Source organism: Callorhinchus milii, unplaced genomic scaffold (assembly GCF_018977255.1).
Source record: "Callorhinchus milii isolate IMCB2004 unplaced genomic scaffold, IMCB_Cmil_1.0 Scaffold29, whole genome shotgun sequence".
In the NCBI taxonomy this organism is placed as follows: domain Eukaryota; kingdom Metazoa; phylum Chordata; class Chondrichthyes; order Chimaeriformes; family Callorhinchidae; genus Callorhinchus; species Callorhinchus milii.
In genome coordinates this window covers 773,118-795,499 of record NW_024704770.1, presented here as the reverse complement: position 1 = coordinate 795,499, position 22,382 = coordinate 773,118, and the positions used below count along the sequence as shown (strand labels likewise).

The window sequence follows — 22,382 nt, the reverse complement described above, 5'->3', positions numbered from 1 at the left end:
GCCAATGTATGCGATCACCACGGACTGCAGCCTCAGAGCTCAGAGCCATGGCAGGAAAATACACCAACATGCTGCTAAGTAAGTAATGAGAGTGAGCGAGAGTGTGAGGGAGTGACAGAGTGTGAGAGAGTGAGAGTGAAGGTGTGAGGGAGTGAAAGAGAGGAAGAGCGAGGGAATGAGAGAAAGGAAGAGTGTGAGGGAGTGAGAGTAAGAGTGACACCGTGAGAGAGTGCGTGAGAGAGTTGTAAGAGAGGGGGGAGAGTGCCTGAGAGAGTGTGTGGAAGTGACAGTGTGAGAGTATGAATGAATGAGAAATAGTGAGTGAGAATGTGAGAGAGCTAGTGAGTGAGAGAACGGGAAAGATAGAGATTGAGTGTGAGAGAGAGAGAGAGAGAGAGTTATCGAAAAGAAAGTGAGCGAGAGTGAGCGAGAGGGAGAAGGAGCGGGAATGTAAAAGAGTGAGAAAAGAGACGGAGGGACAGAGTGAGAGAGCGTGAGAATGAGTGAAAGAGAATGAGTGAGAGTGTAATTAAGTGAGTGAGTGAGAAAGAGTGTGGGGGAATGAGAGAATGTGAAAGAGTTAACGAGTGTGGGTTAACCAGACGCCCGGTTAACCCAAAAAAAAATCAGATCCGTGGAGGTCTGTAGCATAGTGCTCAGAGCCCTCACCTTCCAAGCAAGAAGACCTGGGTTTCATTCCCAGGCAGGGCTGAACGAGGGGCAAGTTTCCTTACTGCACACGCCTGTTTACCCAGCTGTAAGTAAGAATCCGGTTGTTAGTCGATTGGAGCCTCGCTTTTCCCTTCCAAAAAAAAATAATAATTTGGTCACTCAATCCCATGACTCTTTGACTCTACTGTCAATTCACTTTACTGTATATTCTGTGCAGCGCTTTAAGGTGTCTCAAAGATGCGATAAGGCGCTACGTCCAAATGAAAGGATCATTATTAATGAACAGGTTTAAACTTGATGTTAGATTTAAGAATTTTTTGAAATGTTAAATTTATCTGAGAGAATGTCGGTGTCAGCGGGGGTGAGCGTACAAATACGCAGTCACTACACTTGGGTGGAAGGTCCCATGTGGGAGCCAGCTGGGTTCCGCATTAATTGCAGGGATCATTGAGCCAAGAACCAGTCATCCTGAAATCTTATTAGCAACCAGAAACGCCTTAAGGAACCCCGTAAATATTGGTCCATTAATGTCAATAGTTTTTGATCGGGATATCTCCACGGAAACAATCTCTGGGCGGATACTTCCCGCTTCCTTTTATTGTTGTCTGATTGACTTTTCTGCTGGATTTCCTTATCCACACTCCAGTAGGTTGTTAGAAAGCTCCAATTTTAGGAACCAAATCAAATCAATCACAGACTGCGACACAAGGGGCTGCCCAGGTCCCAGAGACAGTGCAGAGGAGAGCAATGAGGATGATCCCCAGTGTTAGGGGAATGAGCTACGAGCAATGATTAGTCAAGCTGCGGGGAGAAGGTATCTCAGAGGGAACCTTATAGAAGTGCGTAATAATATAATAATCCTTGCATTTGGTACAACACCTTTCGCATCTTCGAGATGTCTCAAAGCGTTCACAGAATACACTCTAAAGTGAATTGACTGTATATTTGTGGGTGAAATGCGGCCGCTAATTGCACACAGCAGTGACCCACAAACAGTCGTGGATGGAGTGACCAAATTACTTTTTTCCTGAGGGATTATTGTCAGGCATATGGATGGAGTAAGGAAACTTGCCCAAGGTATCTCTCAGCTGGGAATCAAACCAAGGTCTCTTGTTTGCGAGGCACGTGCTCTAACCACTGAGCTACAGGACTCCATAACGTTGTAAACAGGAATGGAAATTAAAACCAGATCAATTCTTTCGGAAGCACTGAGTAAAACAAGAAGACCTGGGATCGTTTAAATATCAGCATGATCTTCCACAAACAGACAATTTTTTTATTTAGGGGGATTATCGGCCAGGACACTGGGAGAGACAAACCCCCTTCTCTTTTCCAACAGTGTCGCCCACAAATATATAGTCAGTTCACTTTACAGTGTGTTCTGTGAAGTGCTTTGGGACGTCCTCCCGACGTGAAAAGCGCTATATCAAATGTGAGGATTATTATTATTGTAGTGTCGTGGGTTCTAACAACAGCCACTTGAAGAGGGCACAGACAGGGAGCTCAGTTAAACATCCAGTCCGAAGAACGGTGCCTCTGATAATGCAAAGCTCCTGCCAGCATTGCACTGGAACGTCTGCTTGGACATTGAGCCCAAAATCCCCAATATGGGGGCTTCAACCCACAACCTTTGATTCAGAGGCAAAAATGCTTCCAACTGAGCTACGGAGTCTATCCAACGAAAACCACACGGCTTGCCATTGAGAGCACAATCTCACAAGATTCCCACTGCTTGTCTATCTAGGACCACCCTATCCATTGAGGCTTTGACTTGTAGTGTTATCAAGCACTGAGGGTGAAGAGCCCCCTTTTGGCAGTGAGAAGTGACCAAAGGCACAGTCACAGAGGAAGTTTTTTAAGTGGAGGGAGCGGGGAAACATAGTGACGGGAAGAGTGAAAACCGGTGTGAAAAATGATTTTGCTTTTTATTTGTTTCTTCCCTTCTTCTCACAGTGATCCACTTTGGTAGTCTCGCCGTCCTGAGTGGGAGGGCGAATTGCAAGGGTGAGTTCCCAATCCTGCCCGGCTCAGTCGTTGGTGCTCGCGCCTCCAAGTCAGAACATTGTGGGTTCAAACCCCACGTTGGGCACTTTGAACTCACAGAATCTAGGCTGATGTTGCGTTGTGGTGCACTGCATTGTCGGAGATGCCGTCCTTCCAATTGGATATGAAAAATCATAAAATCGGTCACTCAATCCACGACTCTTTGTGGGACACTGCTGTGCGCAATTGGCTGCTGCGTTTTGCCCAAATTTTAAAGTCAATTCACTCTACAGAATATTCTGTGAAGCGCTTTGAGACATCTCGAAGATGTGATAAGGCACTATATCAAATGCAAGGAGTATTATTATAACCAAAGATCCTGTACGTGTCTGTTCAGTAGATGAATGGATGTTAAATATCCTGCGGCTCTATTGGAAAAGAGAAGGGAGTTTCTCTCTCTCCAGGTGTCCTGGCCAACATTCCCCAAATAAAATTGGTCACTCTCTTCATTGATGTTTGTGGGAGGTTGCTGTGTGCAAATTGGCTGCTGTGTTCACCTACAAAACACACAGCCACTACACTTTATAGCATCCCCTGTGAAGTGCTTTGCGACGTCTTGATGACATGGAAAAGCGCAGAATCAAATTGAAGGCTTATTATTATTAATAAAAATAATGTGTTGCATGGTAACAATTCTGAAGGACAACGATAATAATAATACTCCTTGCATTTGATATAGAGCCTTATTAAAACATTGATACGTCTCCAAGTGGTTCACAGGATTTTACTGTGTGTTGTGTTGTTGTGTGAAGCTCTCCGGGATGCTTCCCCATCTGAATGGCACAATATAAATGCAAGTTGTTGTTATTGTCATAACATCGCCCGACTCCGCCACTACCTCACCCCTCAGGCCGCTGAAACTCTTGTTCTTGCCTTCCTCACCTCCAGGCTCGACTATGCAAACGCCCTGCATGTCGGCCTTCCCAACTCCTCCCGCCACAGCTGCAGATAATCCAGAACTAACTCTGCAGCCCGTGTCCTCTCCCGCACCAAACTCCGTGACCCCATTTCCCCCACTCTCGCCCGACTCCATTGGCTCCTTATCCTTCAGAGGATCCAGTTCACGATCCTGGTCCTCACCTACAAAGCCCTCCACGGTCTCGCCCCACCCTACCTCTGTGACCTCCTAACCCCCTACCAACCTGCCCGTTCCCTCCGCTCCGGCTGCTCCACGTCCCCCACCCCACCCGTCCCACCATTGGTGGGAGAGCCTTCAGCAACTCTGCCCCCAACCGCTGGAACTCCATCCCCCAATCACTCCACCTCGCCCCCTCCTTAGATTCCTTCAAGTCCCGCCTCAAGACCCTCCACTTCGACCATCGGCCACCCCCCTTCCCCTCTCCTCACTTCTCCCCCCCGACCCCAGCTCGGGTCTGAAATGCTTTACACTGTCCAGCGCCTTGGGACGTCCTCCCGACGTGAAAGGCGCTATACAAATGTAATCTTGTTGTTGTTGTTATTAAGCTTTAGTCCCTTGGTTTTCTCTCTGGTGCAGATGTGGAGTGTAAGTGTGGAAATAACTCAAAGTGTTACAACACATATCAGGGTTACTTCTGCATTTGTGAGGATGGCTTCACCTCCGGCACGGGCGAGGTCCAATTCACTCAGAAGACTGACTGCGTAGGTAAGAGCATGGCAACGTGATGGGTCACCCGCAAAGCACACAGTCACTACACTTTACAGAGTACTTGCCAAGCAAGCGAGAGGACCTGGGTTTGATTCCCGGCAGGGCAAAACACTGGGCAAGTTTCCTCACTCCACACGCCTCTGTTTACCTAGCAGTCAATAGGAACCTGGTTGTTAGTGGATTGGCGGATCACTTTTCCGGGGGTAAAAATGTAATAAAAAATAAATAATGATAATAATTTGGTCACTCAATCCATGACTGTTTATCGGACACTGCTGTAGGCAATTAGCTGCCACGTTTTGTCCACAAAACATAGTCAATTTACTTTACAGTATATTTTGTGAAGCGCTTTTGAGACGTCTCATAGATGGGATAAGGCGCGTCTCAAAGCATTTCACAGAATAATAATAATAATCCTTGCATTTGATAGGATTATTGCAAGTGCAAGGATTACTATCATCATTATTATTATCCCTTGAAGTGCTTTGAGAAGTTCTCCCGATGTGAAAGATGCTATATATCTATATATATAAAAATGCAAGGATTATTATTATTATTATTTATTTAAGGAAGAAAAAAATTGGTGTTGAAAGCAGTTGCCACAAGGTGCCAAGCTTCTTTTCTTCCTAAACTTCCCTGCTTTATAAAACGTGAGAATAATAAAGGAGTGTGTGGATGAACAAGGCTGTTTATTTGAAAGTATTTGCCACTGTCAAAATGCACAGTCACTACACCTAATAAGAACAACGCTTGCACTTGTTCAGCATCTTATCATCCAATGAGACCATCGAAGTGTTTTGCAGGATATACTGTAAAGTACAGTGACTGTATTTTGCAGGCAAAACACAGCAGCCAATTTCCACACAGCAGCGTTCCACAAATAGGCACAGGGTGAGCGATCAATTTTATCCGGGGGGGATTGTTGATCCGCATAATAATAATAATATTCCTTGCATTTGAAATAGCGCTTTTCACGTCGGGAGGACGTCCCAAAGCGCTTCACAGAACACACTGTAAAGTGAATTGACTGTATATTTGTGGGCGAACGCGGCAGCCAATGGCGCACAGCAATGTCCCACAAACAGTCGTGGATTGAAAATGACCAATTTTATTATTGTTTTGGTTTTGGAGGGATTATTATTAGGCTCTGTGTGGAGTAAGGAAACTTGCCCAAGGTCTCGCCTCTGCCTGGAATTGAACTCAGGTCTCTCACTTGCAAAGCGAGTGCTCTAACCCCTGAGCTACAGGACTCCGCATAGAAACTCCCTTTACTTTTTCAAGAGCGCCGCAGGATTTTTAACGTCCACCTGAACCGGGAGCTTTGTTTAATGCCTCGTGAGTCCTGAGTGAGTTCGAGTTCCACATCGGTTTTTTTTCCCCACATCATTTCCCGGCCGACAATCCCCCAGAAAATAAATCAGTCACTCACTCCATGGCTGTTTTGCGGGACATTCGCTGTGCGCAAGCTGGCCTGCCGGTTTCGCCTGCACAATACACAGTCACTGGACGTTACAGTAAAATGCAGTGAAGCTTTGAGAAGCGTTGATGACGTGGTAAGGTGCTATAATGAACGCGAGGGTCTATTATTGTCAGCGGCGTTTGTTTTGGATCCATTTACGGTTGAGATGAGCGTTCGCTCAGCTGGACACGTCCCGAGTACACACACCATTGCCTCTCAGGCTCTTTTGCCATATAAATGTTTGTAACCGGAATTGCAACAACTGGGTGCTTTCAATGTTATCAGTCCAGCCATAGAAACCGCAGCAGAATTGTAGGAAATGGACTGACTTCCTTGGGAACGCTGAAGTCCAAACTCAAGTAACAGAAGCTCAGGAGACTCTCCCACATTCCCACTGGAATGACTGTGCCACGCACTTCACAGAGGCTCACAGCTTGTTGTTATTACTCTGCTTAGCCACGTTTAGCATTTGATTTCCCCACTGATTGCTTTCAGACGTTGATGAGTGCGCCAGAGGAGATGTGACAGTCTGTGGCCCCAGGGCCACCTGTCACAACACAGTGGGGGCTTTTCACTGCACCTGCCAAGAAGATTCAATGTCCACATCAGGACAGGCGCTCTTCACTGACCCACATACAACACAGTGTCAAGGTGAGGATGTACACTACAAGTTTCAACAATAAGTGTGTCAGCCTGGCTCAGTGGCAGAGCGCTCATCTCTGAGTCAGAAGGTTGTGGATTCAAGACCCCACATCGGGACCTGAAGTCACATCGTCAAAACTGCCGCACTAATGCAGCGCTAGGGAGGTGTTGCACTGTCGGAGGTGCCATCCTTCGGGTGAGATTACACACCAAGATCCCCAACTATGACTGTTCAGGTGGATGTTGAGTATCCCAAAGAGAAGGAAGTTTCTCTCTCCCTGTGTCCGGGCCAACAATCCTCCAAGTAGAATTGGTCACTCACTCCGTAGCTGTTTGTCGGACATTGCTGCGCAAGATTGGCTGCCATGTTTTACCCACAAAATACACAAGTCACTACACTTTATGTATATCCTGTGAGATGCTTTCAGATCCCTTGATGACTTGATGAGGTACTGCAAGGATTATAGTGGAGTCCTGTAGCTCAGTGGTTAGAGCACTCGCCTCGCAAGGAAGAGACCTGGGTTTAATTCCTGGCAGGGTGAAATGTTGGGCAAGTTTCCTTTCTCCGCATGCCTCTGTTTACCTAGCAGTTAGTAGGAACCCGGGTGTTAGTCAATTGGCGGATCGTTTTTCCGGGGTAAAAATTCCTTAAAAACACAACGATAATAATTTGGTCACTCAATCCACGATGACTGTTTGTATTGGCTGCCACGTTTGGTCCACAAAATATACAGTCAATTCACTTCACAGTATATTCTGCGAAGTGCTTCGAGACATCTCAAAGTCCTGATAAGGCGCTATATCCAATACAAGGACTATTATTATTATTATTATTATTTTTATGATAATCCTTAAATTTAATGCAGCACCTTTCATGTTGGGAAGATATTTGAAAGTGCTTCACAGGGACTCACTATAAAGTGTGCGTTTTGCAGCCAAACACGGCAGTCAATTTGCACACAACGATGTGCCACAAACAGCCTTGAAGTGAGTGACCCGTTTTATCAGGTGGGTGACTTGTTGCTCTGGACTCCAGGAGAGAGAGAGAAACTCTCTTCTCTTTTCTAAAGCGCCACAGGATCTTTAACATTCACCCGAACAGCCACAGACAGGGAATGAGGTTTAACCTCTCATCTGAAAGGTGGATGAGGTGATGTGGGGGGGAGGTGGGGGGCTGCAGTGGGTGATGGGAAGGATTGTAGACATTGCGCTGTGTCAAATATAAGGATTATTGTCGTCATTCCTTTGGGATTCAAACCTGTTTCTATTTTTCAGTCATTTCAACCTCAACGACATCAGACTGCTCCTCTGTCTCCCCAAGCCACCAGAATCCGGCTCCTAATGGGTGTGAGCCATTGCCCAAGGCAGATCAGGTGAGGAAACACCGACTTTGTGTCTGGAAAACCAGGAGAAGAGTGCAGAAGACACGACTGATCTCTAGCTCTGTGCTGGTGTTTGCTCCCCCACTGGAGCTCTCTACTGTAATCCCATTCCCTGCTCTCTCCCTATCGTATCTGTGCTGGTGTTCGCTCCCCCTCTGGAGCTCTCTACTGTAATCCCGTTCCCTGCTCTCTCCCTATCGTATCTGTGCTGGTGTTCGCTCCCCCACTGGAGCTCTCTACTCTAACCCTATTCCCCGCTCTCTCCCTATCGTATCTGTGCTGGTGTTCGCTCCCCCACTGGAGCTCTCTCCTTTAATCCCCTTCCTGCCCTAGTACCATGCAGCTCTTCTGATTCCTGTCAGGATTTGGGAAGTCTTTACACTGAGACCTTTATCACATTGGGCCAACAGGATGTTATTATTTTCTTGGCTTATGGCAATCAGAAAGTTATAGACTTAGAGAACTTTAGCATAACAACTTGTTTTCTTTCCTCTACTTCTCCCGCACCTCCCTCCCCCATCTCCTCTTCCTCCCCGGGCACAGTCCCCCGGCAGTGTGTTTTGTTCTGCAATGAATAAAACCAGTCTGAAGATGGATGGGCTCTGTCATCAGTCAGCCAGAGAAGTAACCATGCAGGTAAGTCTCACTCCTTGGTACCAGTTCATCAAAGGATAATAATAATAATAATAATAGTAATAATAATAATAATAAAGCTTGCAGTTGAGATTCCATGAAGCACAATTGAGATGTCACAAAGCACTTCATGGAATATAACGTAAAGTTCAGTGACTGTATATTTTCGAGGCGAAATACAGCAACCAGTGACCCATAAACAGTCGATGGATTGAGTGATCACATTTTATTTGAGGGATTTGTTGGTCAGGACACTGGGCCAACAATCCTGCCTGGGGGCGGGAAAAGGCAAGTTGTTGTTTCTAGCGAACAACAACAACAACATCATCATCAACAACAATAGAAATAACAATAATAAGAACGTGACCAATACATTTATATAAATATAGCGTCTTTCATGTTGGGAGGATTTCCCAATTTGTTGAACAATATCAACAACATCAGCATCAAAATCAGCAACAACTTGTGTCTGTACAGCGCCATTCACAAAGTGTTTTGCAAAGAGTGTATTTTAAATGCAAATGTAGCAGATCTCATGCCAATATTGGGAAGAGAAAGGATTTTCTATCTCCCGGTGTCCTGGCCAACATTCCCCTCCCCCCCCCCCCCCCCACCCCACTCAGCTCCAAAAAAAATGGTTGCTCATTCCATGGCTATTTGTGAGATTTTGTTGTGTGCAATTGGCTGTCACGTTTGCCCACAAAATACACAGTCACATCACTCTACGTTATATCCTGTGAAGCACTTTGAGACAACCAGATCATGATAAGGCACTATATTGAATCAAAGGATTGTTATTATTGCAGTAAAACTCACATAAATCGTATCAGTCATGACCACAGCATTTAATATGACTTATGTGAAGTCCGAGTTAAACGCAAACAGTATAAATCATATAAAATCAGATGCAATCAGTAATCTACACTGTGCGTGCATAATTCAATGCAGCCAACAAGTGCACATGAGGGGTCAAGACTACGTTTCCCCTGATTCAATGCATCTTGACCTGTTGCCGTAGGAGTACTTATTGCAAGCGTTGGAATCACATTCAATCCCAGGAAATTAAGCTCTTTTGTGCAGTTCAGTACATCAATTCCCACGATTCAGTACAGCCAGTAAGTGCGGGAGTAATGGAGGATAGGTGGTGGCATTGCGTGTTAGGAGATGATAATACGACTTGTGCAGAGAAATCTAAGTGGTTAGTGGGGCAAGTAAGGCGGGGGACGTGAAGCAGGACAGAGCCCACTGAGCGGAGGGAGCGAACAGGAAGGTACAGGATTAGGAGATCGGAGAGGTAAAGGGGAACAAGACCATGGAGGGCTTTGAAGGTGAGGACCAGGATCTGGATCTGTATCCTCTTTGTGATGGGAAGGCAGTGGAGTTTGGCGCGGATGGGGGAGATAGGGTCACGGAGCCCAGTGCGTGAGGGGATAAGGGCTGCAGAGTTCTGGATGATCTGCAGTCTGTAGAGGGAGGATTTGGGGAGGCCGACAAGCAGTGAGTTTGCAGAGTCGAGCCTCGATGTAGTGAAGGCGAGTATGAGGGTTTCGGCGCCCTGCGGTATGAGACAGTGTCAGAGCCGGGCGATGCTGCGGAGGTGGGGGAAGGCAGAGCGAGTCATGGCGCGAAGGTGGGGTAGAAAGGATAGTTGAGGGTTGAACAAGACCCCCAGGTTCCGGACCGGCTTAGCAAGGTTGAATGTGCAACCACGGATGGCGATATTGTCAGCGCCTGAGGTTTCCCTAAGTTTTCACCCCTCCTGGGATTGGAACCCGGGTGCTCTCACTTGCGAGGCGAGCGCTCTAACCAATACACTGCAGGACTCCACTTATAAAGGTAAGACTTATGTGAGTTTCACTGTATTATTGTAATAGATGGAGCTCATGCGGGATTGGGTTTTTTGACAGGATATCATGTCATTCGCAAGTCAGCTGCTGGCGGACTCTGCTGCGTGGAACAGGCTGGAGCAGGAGGAGAGACTGCGGGTGGCATCCACCTTGCTCCAGACGATGGAGAGGACAGCGGTGACATTAGCCCTCAGCTTAGCCAGCCCGGGGTTCATACACTTTCCAGACGCCCAGCTTGGTAAGTTCCACAGTGAGCGACAGGAGTACCATTTACATGGATTGAGACAATTAAATTAAATTATATTTTACTTTACAGTCAAATCCTGTGCACACTTTGAGACACCTCAACGACATAACAAGGTGCTGTATCAAAAGCAATGAATGTTATTAGTGCTGGCGATCTTATATTTTTGCAACTGTATCTGGACTCATGAACAAGTGGAAAGAGCCAATCAACATCCAAAAACATAATGATTCTTGCATTTAGTAATAATTTGCACTTGAATTGTGCCTTATCACATGGCTGAGATGTCTCAAAGTGCCTCACAGAACACACTGTAAAGTGAATCAACTGTATATTTCCCACAAAGAGTCATGGATTGAGTGATTAATTATTGTAATTTTAGTATTGAAGGAATTATTAACCCCGGAAAGCAATCTGCCATTCAACTAATAACCGGGTTCCTTCTTACTGTGAGGTAAACAGAGGTGTGTGGAGTAAGGAAATCTGACTCAGGTTCTCCTCCGCCTGGGAATCAAACCCAGGTCCTCTCACTTGGGAGGTGAGTGCACTAACCACTGCACTACAGGACTCCAAAAGCTGTCATTTTGTCTTTTAGATCTGCAAGTGGGGGTTATTGATACGGAAAGACCCCCCAGCCAACAGCGAGCCAGACTCTCCACCCAAGGGAGCAGCATGGATATAAACTGGGCAACCATCGCAGGAGGAGAGACGACTGGTAAACTGAAGCTCTCAATTTGCAACAACAATGATAATGACAACAACTTGGCTTTACACTGCGCTATTCACGGGGGCAGCGTCTGGGAGCACTTTAACAGCTTGATGCCAAACTGGAAAGGGATGGGAGGTGACCATAGTCACGGTCGAAGAGGAAACGTTTCAGGTGCAATCTGAAGATGGGCAAAGAGGGGGGAGAGATGGAGGGATTGAGGCAGGGAGTTCCAGAGGTTCGGGCCTGAGGTGGCTGAAAGCACGGCCACCGATGGTGGAGCGTAGGGAATGAGGGACAGGCTGGAGGCCAGAGCCTGGTGAGTGGAGCAGTTTTTGTTATGGTCAGCTGGGTGAACGTAGAACCCAATCACCGTGCTGAAGACTATCCAAACCAAACAGAATTCCATGCATCCCACCTACACAGGGAACTCCCAGAGATAGATTGTTGGAATGGAATGCACTCTCTCTCTCTCTCTCTTTCCCTGGAGGGATGCATCCTGCTTACCTAATTCCCTAAAGCATTAGGCACAAGTTGGTGAGAGCCAAGGCTTGGGGACCCGAGGGTGTGCTTTGGGGTAACTGCTGGAGTCTAACCCACTAAAATCACATAGCTTGCCATTGATATCACTGTCTAGCAGACTTGCCCGCTGCTTGTCCAGCTCGGACCACACTACCCATTAGAGCTTTGGCTTGCAGCGTTAACACGAGCTGAGTAGGATGAGTCCCTATCCCCAGTGACTGATGTGCCCCTCCAAGTCCAGAGATCAGGGTGTATTGACTGAAGGCTGTGTAACTGGTTCCGGTTCCTCTCCTCTACTCCAGGTTTAGCAGCCGTCATCTTCATCTCGTACAGCAATATGGACAGGTTCCTGAAGGGGGCTCCTTACAGAGCCCACACCGGTCCCCCAACCCCTATCAGAACCCACTTGAATTCCGCGGTAATTTCGGCCGCTCTGAGCAACCGCCAGAGCGACCCACTGCCTGAGGCTGTCAACTTCACCCTGAAACACAAGCAGGTTAGTCCCAGGCCTCAGAGGGATAAAGTGGAGCTCAAAAGAAACTTTTCACAAGATTGGTTCAGATGAAGAAGACCCTTCGGCCCATCTGATCTCAGCACCTCCACAACACCCTCCTGAGTGTCCCCATCACAACATTGAGCTGCTCTTCAAACGAGTCCCAGTGTCGTGGCCTCAAACCCCTCTTCCTGGCCACCCTATTCCACATGTTAATTACCCTCTGGGTAAAGAAACACTTCCTGGTGTCTGTCGCATCATTTCAGATAAATCCCCCAGTCACTCACTTCATGTTTGTTTGCAGGGACGTTTCTATGCGCCAATTGCCTGCTGCGTTTGTCCAAAAAACTACACATTCCCTACAGTTTACAGCTTTGGGAAGTCCTACTGAGGTGAAAGGCTCTGTACCAAATGTGATGATAATAAACCTTGCCTTTGATACAGCCCCTTCACATTGGGAGGACGTCACAAAGTACATCACAGGATTCACAGGAGTAAAACGGAGTGACTCTGTTTTGTGAGTGAATTTGCTTTATGTTCGTTGCCCTGGAATCTTTAAGGTCCACCTGAATAGGGCACAGATGGGTGGCTGGTTCTTTTCATCAGAAGCATTGCACCTCCGACAACGCAGCACTTCTCCCCCCCCCCAGAGCTGCACTGGAGCGTTAGCTAAGACTATATGAGTGGGGGCTTGGACCCACAACCTTCCCACTCAGGGGCAAGAGTGCTACCAACTGAGGCAGGCTGACTTGAAATATACGGATTATTTGGGGCCTGTCATGTTATGTCTTTGCAGGAGCCTGAAGCGGGAGAGAGATTAGTCTGTGTTTACTGGAACCATTCAGCGAATGGGAGTCACTGGTCACCCCGAGGCTGTGAGTTGACACATTGCAATCAAACCCACACCAGCTGTAAATGCCAGCACCTGTCCAGCTTTTCTTTGTTGATGGCCTTCAACCGGGAGGTAAGGACTTTCATAACACTCGCTTTTGTGAATTTGCCTTTCCTCTTCGCCCATCTTCAGATCACGTCCTTTGGATGAAATATTAAACCGAGGCCCCATCCGGCTGTTCAGATGGCAGTAGTGGCGCTAGTGTCCTGACCAACAATCCCCTAAATATAATGGTCACTCACTCCATGGCTGTTTGTGGCTGCCACATTTCACCCACAAAATACACAGTCACTGCACCGTACAGTATATCCTGTGAAGCGCTATGGGATGTCTCAGCGATGTGATAAGGCGTAATATCAAATGCAAGGATTATTATTATTATTACACCTAACGATGGGAAGCTCACATTAATGTCTCATCCAAAGGGCGGCACCTCTGACAATGGAGTTCTCCCCCCAACACTACATTGGAGCGTCAGCTTAGACTATGTGAATCCAAAGTGGGGCTTGAACCCACAACCTTCCAGCTCAGACATGAGACCCCTACTGACTGACCCAGGCTGATACATCAGAAGGAAATGACAGAGAAAATCAACCAGAAAATGTCTTGTGTGTTTCAGTTGCAGGATTCTTCATCAGACAAGGCTCAGCGCGTTATTACCTACGTGGGGATCACCGTTTCCCTCGTGTGCTTGGGCACCACCATCATTACTTTCCTTGTCTCCTCCAAGGTGAAGAATGTGATAACAGCCACCCACACCCAGCTGTGTGTCAGCCTGTTCCTGGCAGAGCTGCTCTTTCTCACAGGGATCAACAGCACCAGCAACAGGGTAATGATAACCAGAATCCTTACATCTGACACAGCGCATTTCACATTGGGAGAATGGCTCCGAGGGCTTCATAGGATTTCACAAGATCAGTCTGGATGAAGAAGGCCCTTCAGCCGATTTGATCTCATCACCACCAGAACACACGCCCGACCATCCCTCCATCAAAGCATTGAGCTGCTTTATAAATGAATCCCAGCATCCCGGCCTCCCTGTTCCACTCGTTAATTACCCTCAGGGTAAAGAAACATTTCCTGGTGTCTGTCCTGAAATTGTTCCTCTGCAACTCCAAACCCGTGTCCTCTTGATTTGTTGTACAGTGTAGTGACCATGTGTTTTGTAGGTGATTGCAGCAGCCAATTTGACTGGCACACGCGTGTGCGTGTGGGGTGGAGGAGGCCGCAAAGACAGAGTGGGGAGTGGGGAATGTGAGCACAAAGCATTGCATCCACCGAGTATCAGCCCCACACCATTGATTTCCATATACTCAGTCTTTCCCTGGTCAAATGCCTGTCTCCTTGCTCTCCTTCCAGGTGCTGTGTGGGATCATCGCTGGTTGTCTCCATTACCTGTTCCTGGCGGCATTCGCTTGGATGTCTTTGGAATCAGTGCAGCTTTACCTGATGGTCCGAAACCTGAAGAAGATGAGGTTGGCTGGTACTCACCGCCCCGGAGGGCTGCTGTACACACTGGGGTATGTGCCACCCGCAGTCCTGGTGGTTATATGTGCCGCAGTATACCCCCATTGCTATGGATCAGACAGGAAGTAAGTATTTCTTAACCGCTCTGCCCCAACCCTTTGGAATTCCATCCCACAGTCCTTCCGCCTCGCCCCTCCCTTGGCTCCTCAAGACCCACCTCAAGATGCTCCTCTTCAACCGTGCCTTCGGTCTCCCTCCTACCACTGCTCTCCACGACCTCCACCCCTCCTGATCCCAACCCCAGTTTGGATGTGGATCCCTTATTGTCCAGCACTCTGGGACATGCTCTTAACGTGAAAGGCGCTATTCAGGCATAATTTATTGTTGTTTGTTGTGTGTGTTGTGTGGAGCAGGTGGATGGGGGGGTGGGGGAGGTCCCATTGTTGGGTCAAATTACCGTTCTATAGTCATCTTCCCCCTCCCCCCTCTCTCGCTATCTGACACTGCCTTCCGGAAATGCTCTATGTTTCTTATTGGACATCTCAAAGCATGTCATACGGTTCGCTGTCAGGTGTAGTGATTGTGTCCACCATAATAACAACTAACAACAACGTGCATTTATATTGTGCCCTCCATGTGTGTGAGGGTCTCGGAGTGCTTAGCTTCTAATCATTAGGTAATAATAATAACTAATATCTCCGAAATAACTTTCCCTTCTGGTTCTCAATTGTAGCTGCTGGTTACAGGTAGAGAAGGGCTTTGTGTGGACGTTCCTTGGGCCAACCTATTTGATGATTCTGGTAATTATTTTTTTAAATGTTTACGATACTTTACGCTTACAAATATGCACCAACCTGGGCGTCAGCCTAGCTCAGTCGGTTGTGCGTTCGCCTCCGAGTTAAATGGTTGTGGGTTCAAGTCCCACATCAGAGATTTTGAACTCACCGTCCAGTCTGACCGTCCAGTACTGGATGGACCGCATTGTCGGACACTCTGTCCTTCAGATGAGATGTTAAACCATGCTCCTCCGCCTGTGCCCTGTTCAGGTGGAGGTTAAAGATCCTGTGATGCTATTCAAAAAGCGAAGGGAGTTCCTCTCTCCTGGCCGACAATCCTCCCATATAACATTATTCATTCACTGCACATAACGTAGAATCATCATCATAATAATAATAATCCTTGCATTTGATATATCGCCTTATCACATCTTTGAGACGTCTCAAAGCGCTTCACAGAATATACTGTAAAGTGAATTAATTGTATACTTGTGGGTGAAACGCAGCAGTCAATTATAATCATAATAATTATAATCTTAGAATTATACAGAAAAGAAGGTGACTATTCGGCCCATCGTGTCCGTCCCGGCTCTTTGAAAGCACTGTCCAAATTAATCCCACTTCTCCCTCTCTCTCCATAACCCTGGAAATTTCTCTTCCCAAATATCTGTCTAATTTTCTTTTGAAATGTGTTGTTGAATCGGCTTCCCCCACCCTTTCAGGCAATGCATTCCAGATCCAAACAACTTTCTGTGTCAAAAACATTGCATGGCTGTTTGGGGTCATTGCTTCCTCTATAACTCCCTGTTCAGGTAACTATTTCATCAGAGGATTATAAACAACTGCATATATTGCTCTTTTCATAAATATCACATCACATCCCACATAATCCCATCTCCATACTCTTCCAATGATGTGGACATGAGTTTAAATTAGGGCTTAGTTGTGAGGCAGCAATAAACAGGAGGTAGGGTTATATTACCAAATGTCTCACTCAGGCTGTACAGTGTCTGGTCAGCCCACACCTTGAGCTGCATAAAGCTCTGGTCACTTGTGACATGAGGGGCTGCCCAGGAGAGCAACGAGGATGGTCCCCAGTGTTAGAGGAACGAGCTACAGGCAATGATTAGACAAACAAGAGGGCTCTTCAGATCTTGAGAGAAGGTGTCTCAGAGGAGACCTAAAAGAGGTGTATAACATTGTAAATGGGATTGAACATTAAACCCAGATCAATACTTTGGGATGTATTGAGTTTGAGTTGCAAAGGGGCAATTTCAGGACAGACACCAGGAAGTGTTTCTGATTTGAACAGGGTGGCCAGGAAGGGGCGGGTGGGGGGTGGATGTGGTGGGATTGTTGGATGGCGGTGGGGGGGGGACGGGTTGATGCCAGGTGCTGGGACTCATTTAAAAAGCAGCTCAGTGCTGTGATGGGGGGTGGTTGGGCAGGTGTGGAGGTGGTGAGGTCAGATGGGCTGAAGAGTCTTCTTCATCTGAGCCCATCTTGTGGTTGGGGCTCTGTTGAGAAGACACAGTGCTATTGATTATTTGAATTGCTCAATAGGTCAACACAGGTCTGTTCATGGCCACACTTGTCACCTTGAAAGACGAGCTTTCCCATCGTGATGTTGAAGTCTCAAAGATCAAAGACACGAGGTAAGAAAGCCCGTATCCCAGCGACTTTGTTTCTTTATGATCAATCATAGTAGTAGTACATAATAATACATAATAATATGATAATATTGAAATAATAATCCTTGCTTCTGATACTGAGCCACGTCACGTTGTTGAGACCTCTCAGAGTGCTTCACAGGATTTTTATTGTTAATTGTAGTGACTGTGTTGGCAAAGGTGGAAGCTAAATTGCACATGGAAACATCCCACAAACAACTTTGAAATGTGTGACCAATTGTATCTGGGGGTTTGTTGGCCAGGACACCAGGAAAGAGAAATTCCCATTTCTTTTCAAATAGCTCCACGGGATCCTTCATGTCCACCTCAACAGACACAGATGGAGGGCTCTGTTTAGTGTCTCGCTGAAGGGCGGTACCTCTGACAACGCGGTGCTCTCTCCCTCCAACACTGCACTGGAGCGTCAGTCCAGATTGTGCCCTCAAAGTCCCCAACACTGGAGCTTGAATGCACTGGGTCTATCTCAGTATTACCCACTGAGCCAACCTGACCTAAAATTGGCTGCTGCGTTTGGCTGGTAAAAATACAGCCACTAAAATTTCTCGGTGATATAAAATGCAACGTGTTTAATGTTGCGGCAATATGTGTGTCTGCCTCCACCTCACCACATCTCAGAATGATGGGGTAAAGCCCAACCTGTCAGGGCTTGGAGTCACATAGACTAATATGAGATAAGACAAGACATAAGCAGAGGCCCTGTCTGCCTGTTCAGGCTGTTTCTCTCTCCCCGATGTCCTGTCTGACAATACCCCACATAAAGGTGACCATTCACTTCCTGACAGTTGAATCACCCTTCAAGAGCAAATAGACAGTCAACTGGGATCCAGGAACAGAAATATAAAAAGAAATTCGAGGAGAATAGCTGCTGTGGTTTATGGTTGGAATTTTGGTTGCTTTTTCAGCTGAGAATAAAATAGTTTATCTCTACATCTGAGTTGTGAGAATCATTACACTGACTGTTTGTGGGAAATTGCTTTGTGCAAATTCGCTGCCATGTTTGTCTGCCGGTATTATTATTATTCAGTCAAATGATTTGAGGGCATAGGAGGCTTGAGGTGATGGTAGAGGCTATTGGTAAACCTTGTGAAGTGCTTTGAGACATCATCTTTATGCAACAGGTGCTGTATCGACTAATAATAATCATAATTATTGTGGAGACCTGTAGCTCAGTTGTCACCTTGCAAGCGAGAGACCTGGGTTCAATTCCCAGAAGGGCGAAACCTTGGGCAAGTTTCCTCACTCCACAGCCCTGGTTATAATCCCTCAAGAAAAAGACACAACGACAAATTGGTCACTTCAATCCATGACTGTTCGTTGGTCGCTGTTGTGTGCAATCGGCTGCTGTGTTTCACTCACAATAGTATATTCTGTGAAGCGCTTTGAGACGTCCAGAAGATGTGAAAAGCACTATATAAATGCAAGGATTATTTGGCAGCCAGCGATGTCTGTGCAAACATCCGTGCAGTGAGTGAGCCGGTTATTTGTTGGTGTGAGCCTTACTCTGACGGTTGTCTTGTTCCTGGGCAGGATGCTGGCGTTTAAAGCCGTGGGGCAGGTGTTTGTCCTGGGCTGTACCTGGATCCTGGGAGCGTTTCACTTCCAGAAGGAAACGGTGGTCATGGCTTATTTATTCACCATCGTCAACAGCTTCCAGGGCGTCTTTATCTTCATCCTCCTGTGTCTGCTAAATCGCAAGGTATGTGCAGCTGCTCTCCTTCTCATAATAATAATCCTTATATTTGAAACAGCGCCTGATCATGTCGTTGCGATATCTCAAAGCGCTTCACACGATATACTGTAAAGTACAGTGACTGTATTTTGTAGGCAAATGTGGCATCCAAACAAGGCAGGTCCCTCCTGAAGATGGAGAAGGAGGGGCAAGGTGGAGGGATAGAGGAAAGTGCTCCAGAGTTTCGGGGCATAGTAGCTAAAAGTGTGGCCACCAATGGTGGAACGGAGGGCACGAGGGACAAGCAGGAGGCCGGAGCTAGTCAAGCGGAGGCAATGGGTTGTAGGTTGGGGAGTAAGCAGGTCGGAGAAGTAGGGAGATGCCAGGACATGAAAGGATTTGAGTGTGAGCATCTTGAAATCAATCTGTTCAGTGATAGGGAGACAGTTGAGCCTGGCTAGACCTGGTGTGATGGGGGTGTGGAGTTTAGTATGGGTGAGTATGCGAGTGGCAGAGGTTTGGATGAGCTGGATTTTATGGATGGTGGAGCTGGGGAGATCGGCGAGGGGAGCATTTGAATAGTTGAGGCGGGAGGTCAGGAAGTGAAGTGGAAGTGATTTTATTTGGGGGAATTGGATGAAGGAAAGGGCACAGCACAGACATGAAGGGCCGGATGGTGTGGGTTTATACGGTTCCACTCGTGAATCCCAGCGCTGTTTGAGCTTCCCTTGTCCCTGTTGTTGTAGGTGAGGGCTGAATATCGTGGGTGGTTCACTGCCGTGCGGAAGATGAGGAGGATTGCGTTCAAGTCAGAACTTGCCGGCATCCCCTTGACACTCACTTCGGTAAGTGGTACCTCCACAGGACTGACACATACACAAACCCAGGACCAGAGCTGAGCCTTTCTGGACAGCAATATCAATGGTAAGTTATACAGTTTTATCTGGTGTAAGATTCTATAATTAATGTGTTAAATAATATCTTAAGTTATATTTGCCATGTTTATGTGTACATATATATATACATATATTTGAAACATATGATCAATCTCATATGAGGGGATCCGGTTGTGACGATCTTCGAAGAAGACCCTTTCTCAAGGACGAGAAACAAAAAGACTGTTTACAAACGTCAAACTGTTCACGTTCCTTATCAGACATTTTCTCATGGAGAGATGGTCTGCGGCTGGAGAGAGAGAGAGAGCTGTGTTGCATATTTTTACAAAGGAACCATCTGCAAAAGACAACAGGTGAAAGGTCACCTCATCAATAGTATGAATGGAGATCGATTCGAAAGAGAGAGGAAGAAATTAGAACTCAGAGTCGCAAACCGTATTCCAGCTTCTAAAGAAAGAAGATCAAGACTATGATTTAAACAACACTAAATGTGCAATAAAACCCGGATACCTTTGGGTGATATCGAACAGGGAACTTTACAACAATACTTGGATACCTTTTGATGGACATTGGATTCAAATGAAAACATTAAATTGGACATTTTCCTACTGTCTCTGCCGCAGCATTTGGTTTGAACAACTTAAATTATTGTGAGCCACAGTATACGTGGATACGTAAGAATGATTGAATGTACTTTTAATTACTTATATCCATTATTAATGTGATTAATTCCATAAGATTTGTGTCAGTCCTGACTTCACCACAGGGTCACGAAAATAAATGAAGCCTCACATTGGCGCAAGAACAGGGACCCCGTTGTGCTGAAGTGGGATAAATACAAATGTTTAATATAGTTTAAAGATTAAGTATTGTAGTTTGGTAAGTTATGTTTAGTGAGTTGGAGATTGATTGTTGATGTGTACAGGTGGGGTAGAGGTAATTATACTGAGACATGGCAGTTATACCGGCCATGACAATATTATGTCCTGTATAATTGCATATATTATCAGATACTGTCTAATCCCATTTCATGGCTCATACTCATAGGGACCTTCATTTGCTTCATTGGCTCCATCCACTGCTTTCTCGTTTACTTGTTTATTGACAAGAAAAGATGTGTTGGAGAAGCAGAAGTCAAAGTGAGAGAAGTTGAACTTCCGAAAGCCCTCGCGAGAGAGATTAAGTAATTAAATTATCCTCACGCTGGTTAGACTCCAGCAGTTACCCCAATGCACACTCTGGGCTCCCCCCCAAGCCTTGGCTCTTGCCAACCTGCGCCTAATACTTTCCGGGATCAGGTAAGGGGGATACATCCCTCCAGAGAGAGAGAGAGAGAGCGCGCGAGAGAGAGAGAGAGAGAGAGAGAGAGAGAGCGCATTCCATTCCAACTATATATCTCTGGGATTCTATCAGTTGGGATACATGGAAATCTCAGCTGGGTTTGGAGACTATGAAGCGCGGTGCTGGGTTTCTCCATGTGTCGCACACCCCACTGAACAAAAATAAATGAACTTGGTGTGACAGAGCCTTCTGTAACATTAACCCTTTGCAGGATGAACCCTGATTGGATGAGGAGCTGGAGGTGCAGTGACTACACACAATGATCTACTGTCAGACCGTGTGAGGGGACCACATTGTAGATAAGCTCCGTCACCCTCTACAGCATCTGGCCTGACTGGCCTCGACCATCCAGGGAATCAAGCCTGGACTATCCTGCTCAGCGTATGTCACCCCCACCCCACCCCACACCCCACCCCACACACTTGCACATTAACCCAGCACTTGTCACGTGAGAACAAACACGAAGGGGAGTGGAAATCTGGAGCTCTCTCCCTCTCTCAAAGGGATTCAAATTCTGGACTCAAATTTTGAAGACTGAGGTGGACAGATGTTCTGTTTGGATCAGTGTATCGAGGCATATGGGGCAAAGGGGGTTGGAGTTGGGGTACAGATCAGCCACGGTCTAATAGTACGGCAGAATAGGCTCAAGGGGCTGAATGGCCCACTCCTGTTCCCATGTTCCTCAACGCCGAATGAAGCGCTTATGCATAATGTAATTGATTAGAAATGTGGTTATCGTTGTTATAGAGGCAGAATTTTGCAGCTGATATAATGCGCAATACATTTTATACTTACACAACGCCTTTCGTGTCAGGAGGACATCACAAAGTCTGCTGGGTGGTGGGGGGGGGGTTGGGGTGAGGTTGGGGGGGTGGGAATGGGAGTGAGGGGGTGGAGGATGAGGGAGGGGCTTTGACAGATGACTGAAAGCATAATTAAAAAGGTAGGTCTTGATGCAGACCTTAAATAAGGGGATCTGAATGCGTTTAAGTTCATCAGCGTGGCATGTCAGCCTGGCACAGTGGTAGTGCTCTCTTCTCGGAGTCAGAAGGTTGTGGGTTCGAGCCCCATGTCAGGACTTGGAATCACATAGTCTAAGCTAATGCTCCAGGTCAACGCTGGGGAGCGCTGCGTTGTCGGAGGTGCCATTTTTCTGGTGAGACATTAAATCAAGGTTCCGTCTGTGCCATGTTCAAATGGACATTAAAATTCCTTCGAAAGTGAAGGCAGTTTCTCTCTCCCCAAGTCCTGGCCAACATTCCCCCAGATACAGTCATTCGCACCATGGCTGTTTGTGGGACGTAGCTGTGTGCAATTGCGCAGTCACTGCATTTTACAGTAACGCCTGTGAAGCACTTTGAGACATGCTTCTGACCTGAT

The 22,382-nt window shown here is 46.7% G+C and overlaps 1 protein-coding gene across 1 annotated transcript; it reads left to right on the top strand.

Annotated features, from left to right (window-relative positions):
- On the top strand, positions 1-21,813 carry LOC103191367 (adhesion G protein-coupled receptor E2). The gene is made up of 16 exons (XM_042344594.1): positions 1-78; positions 2,626-2,676; positions 4,211-4,339; positions 7,719-7,816; positions 8,369-8,461; positions 10,366-10,543; positions 11,145-11,264; positions 12,080-12,273; positions 13,067-13,234; positions 13,782-13,991; positions 14,522-14,754; positions 15,363-15,429; positions 16,969-17,060; positions 18,624-18,792; positions 19,512-19,610; positions 21,214-21,813. Exons 1-16 carry the CDS (start codon positions 9-11, stop codon positions 21,223-21,225), a joined length of 1,983 nt encoding a protein of 660 aa, XP_042200528.1. The 5' UTR covers positions 1-8; the 3' UTR covers positions 21,226-21,813.
- Positions 21,814-22,382: the final 569 nt, after the last annotated feature.

Bases quoted from the DNA above. Each gene is read 5' to 3' on its own strand.
- LOC103191367 (XM_042344594.1), top strand. From the start codon at position 9: ATGCGATCACCACGGACTGCAGCCTCAGAGCTCAGAGCCATGGCAGGA. The intron at 10,544-11,144 runs GTAAGTTCCACA...TTTGTCTTTTAG, and splicing joins CTTTCCAGACGCCCAGCTTG to ATCTGCAAGTGGGGGTTATT. The intron at 13,235-13,781 runs GTAAGGACTTTC...TGTGTGTTTCAG, and splicing joins TGATGGCCTTCAACCGGGAG to TTGCAGGATTCTTCATCAGA.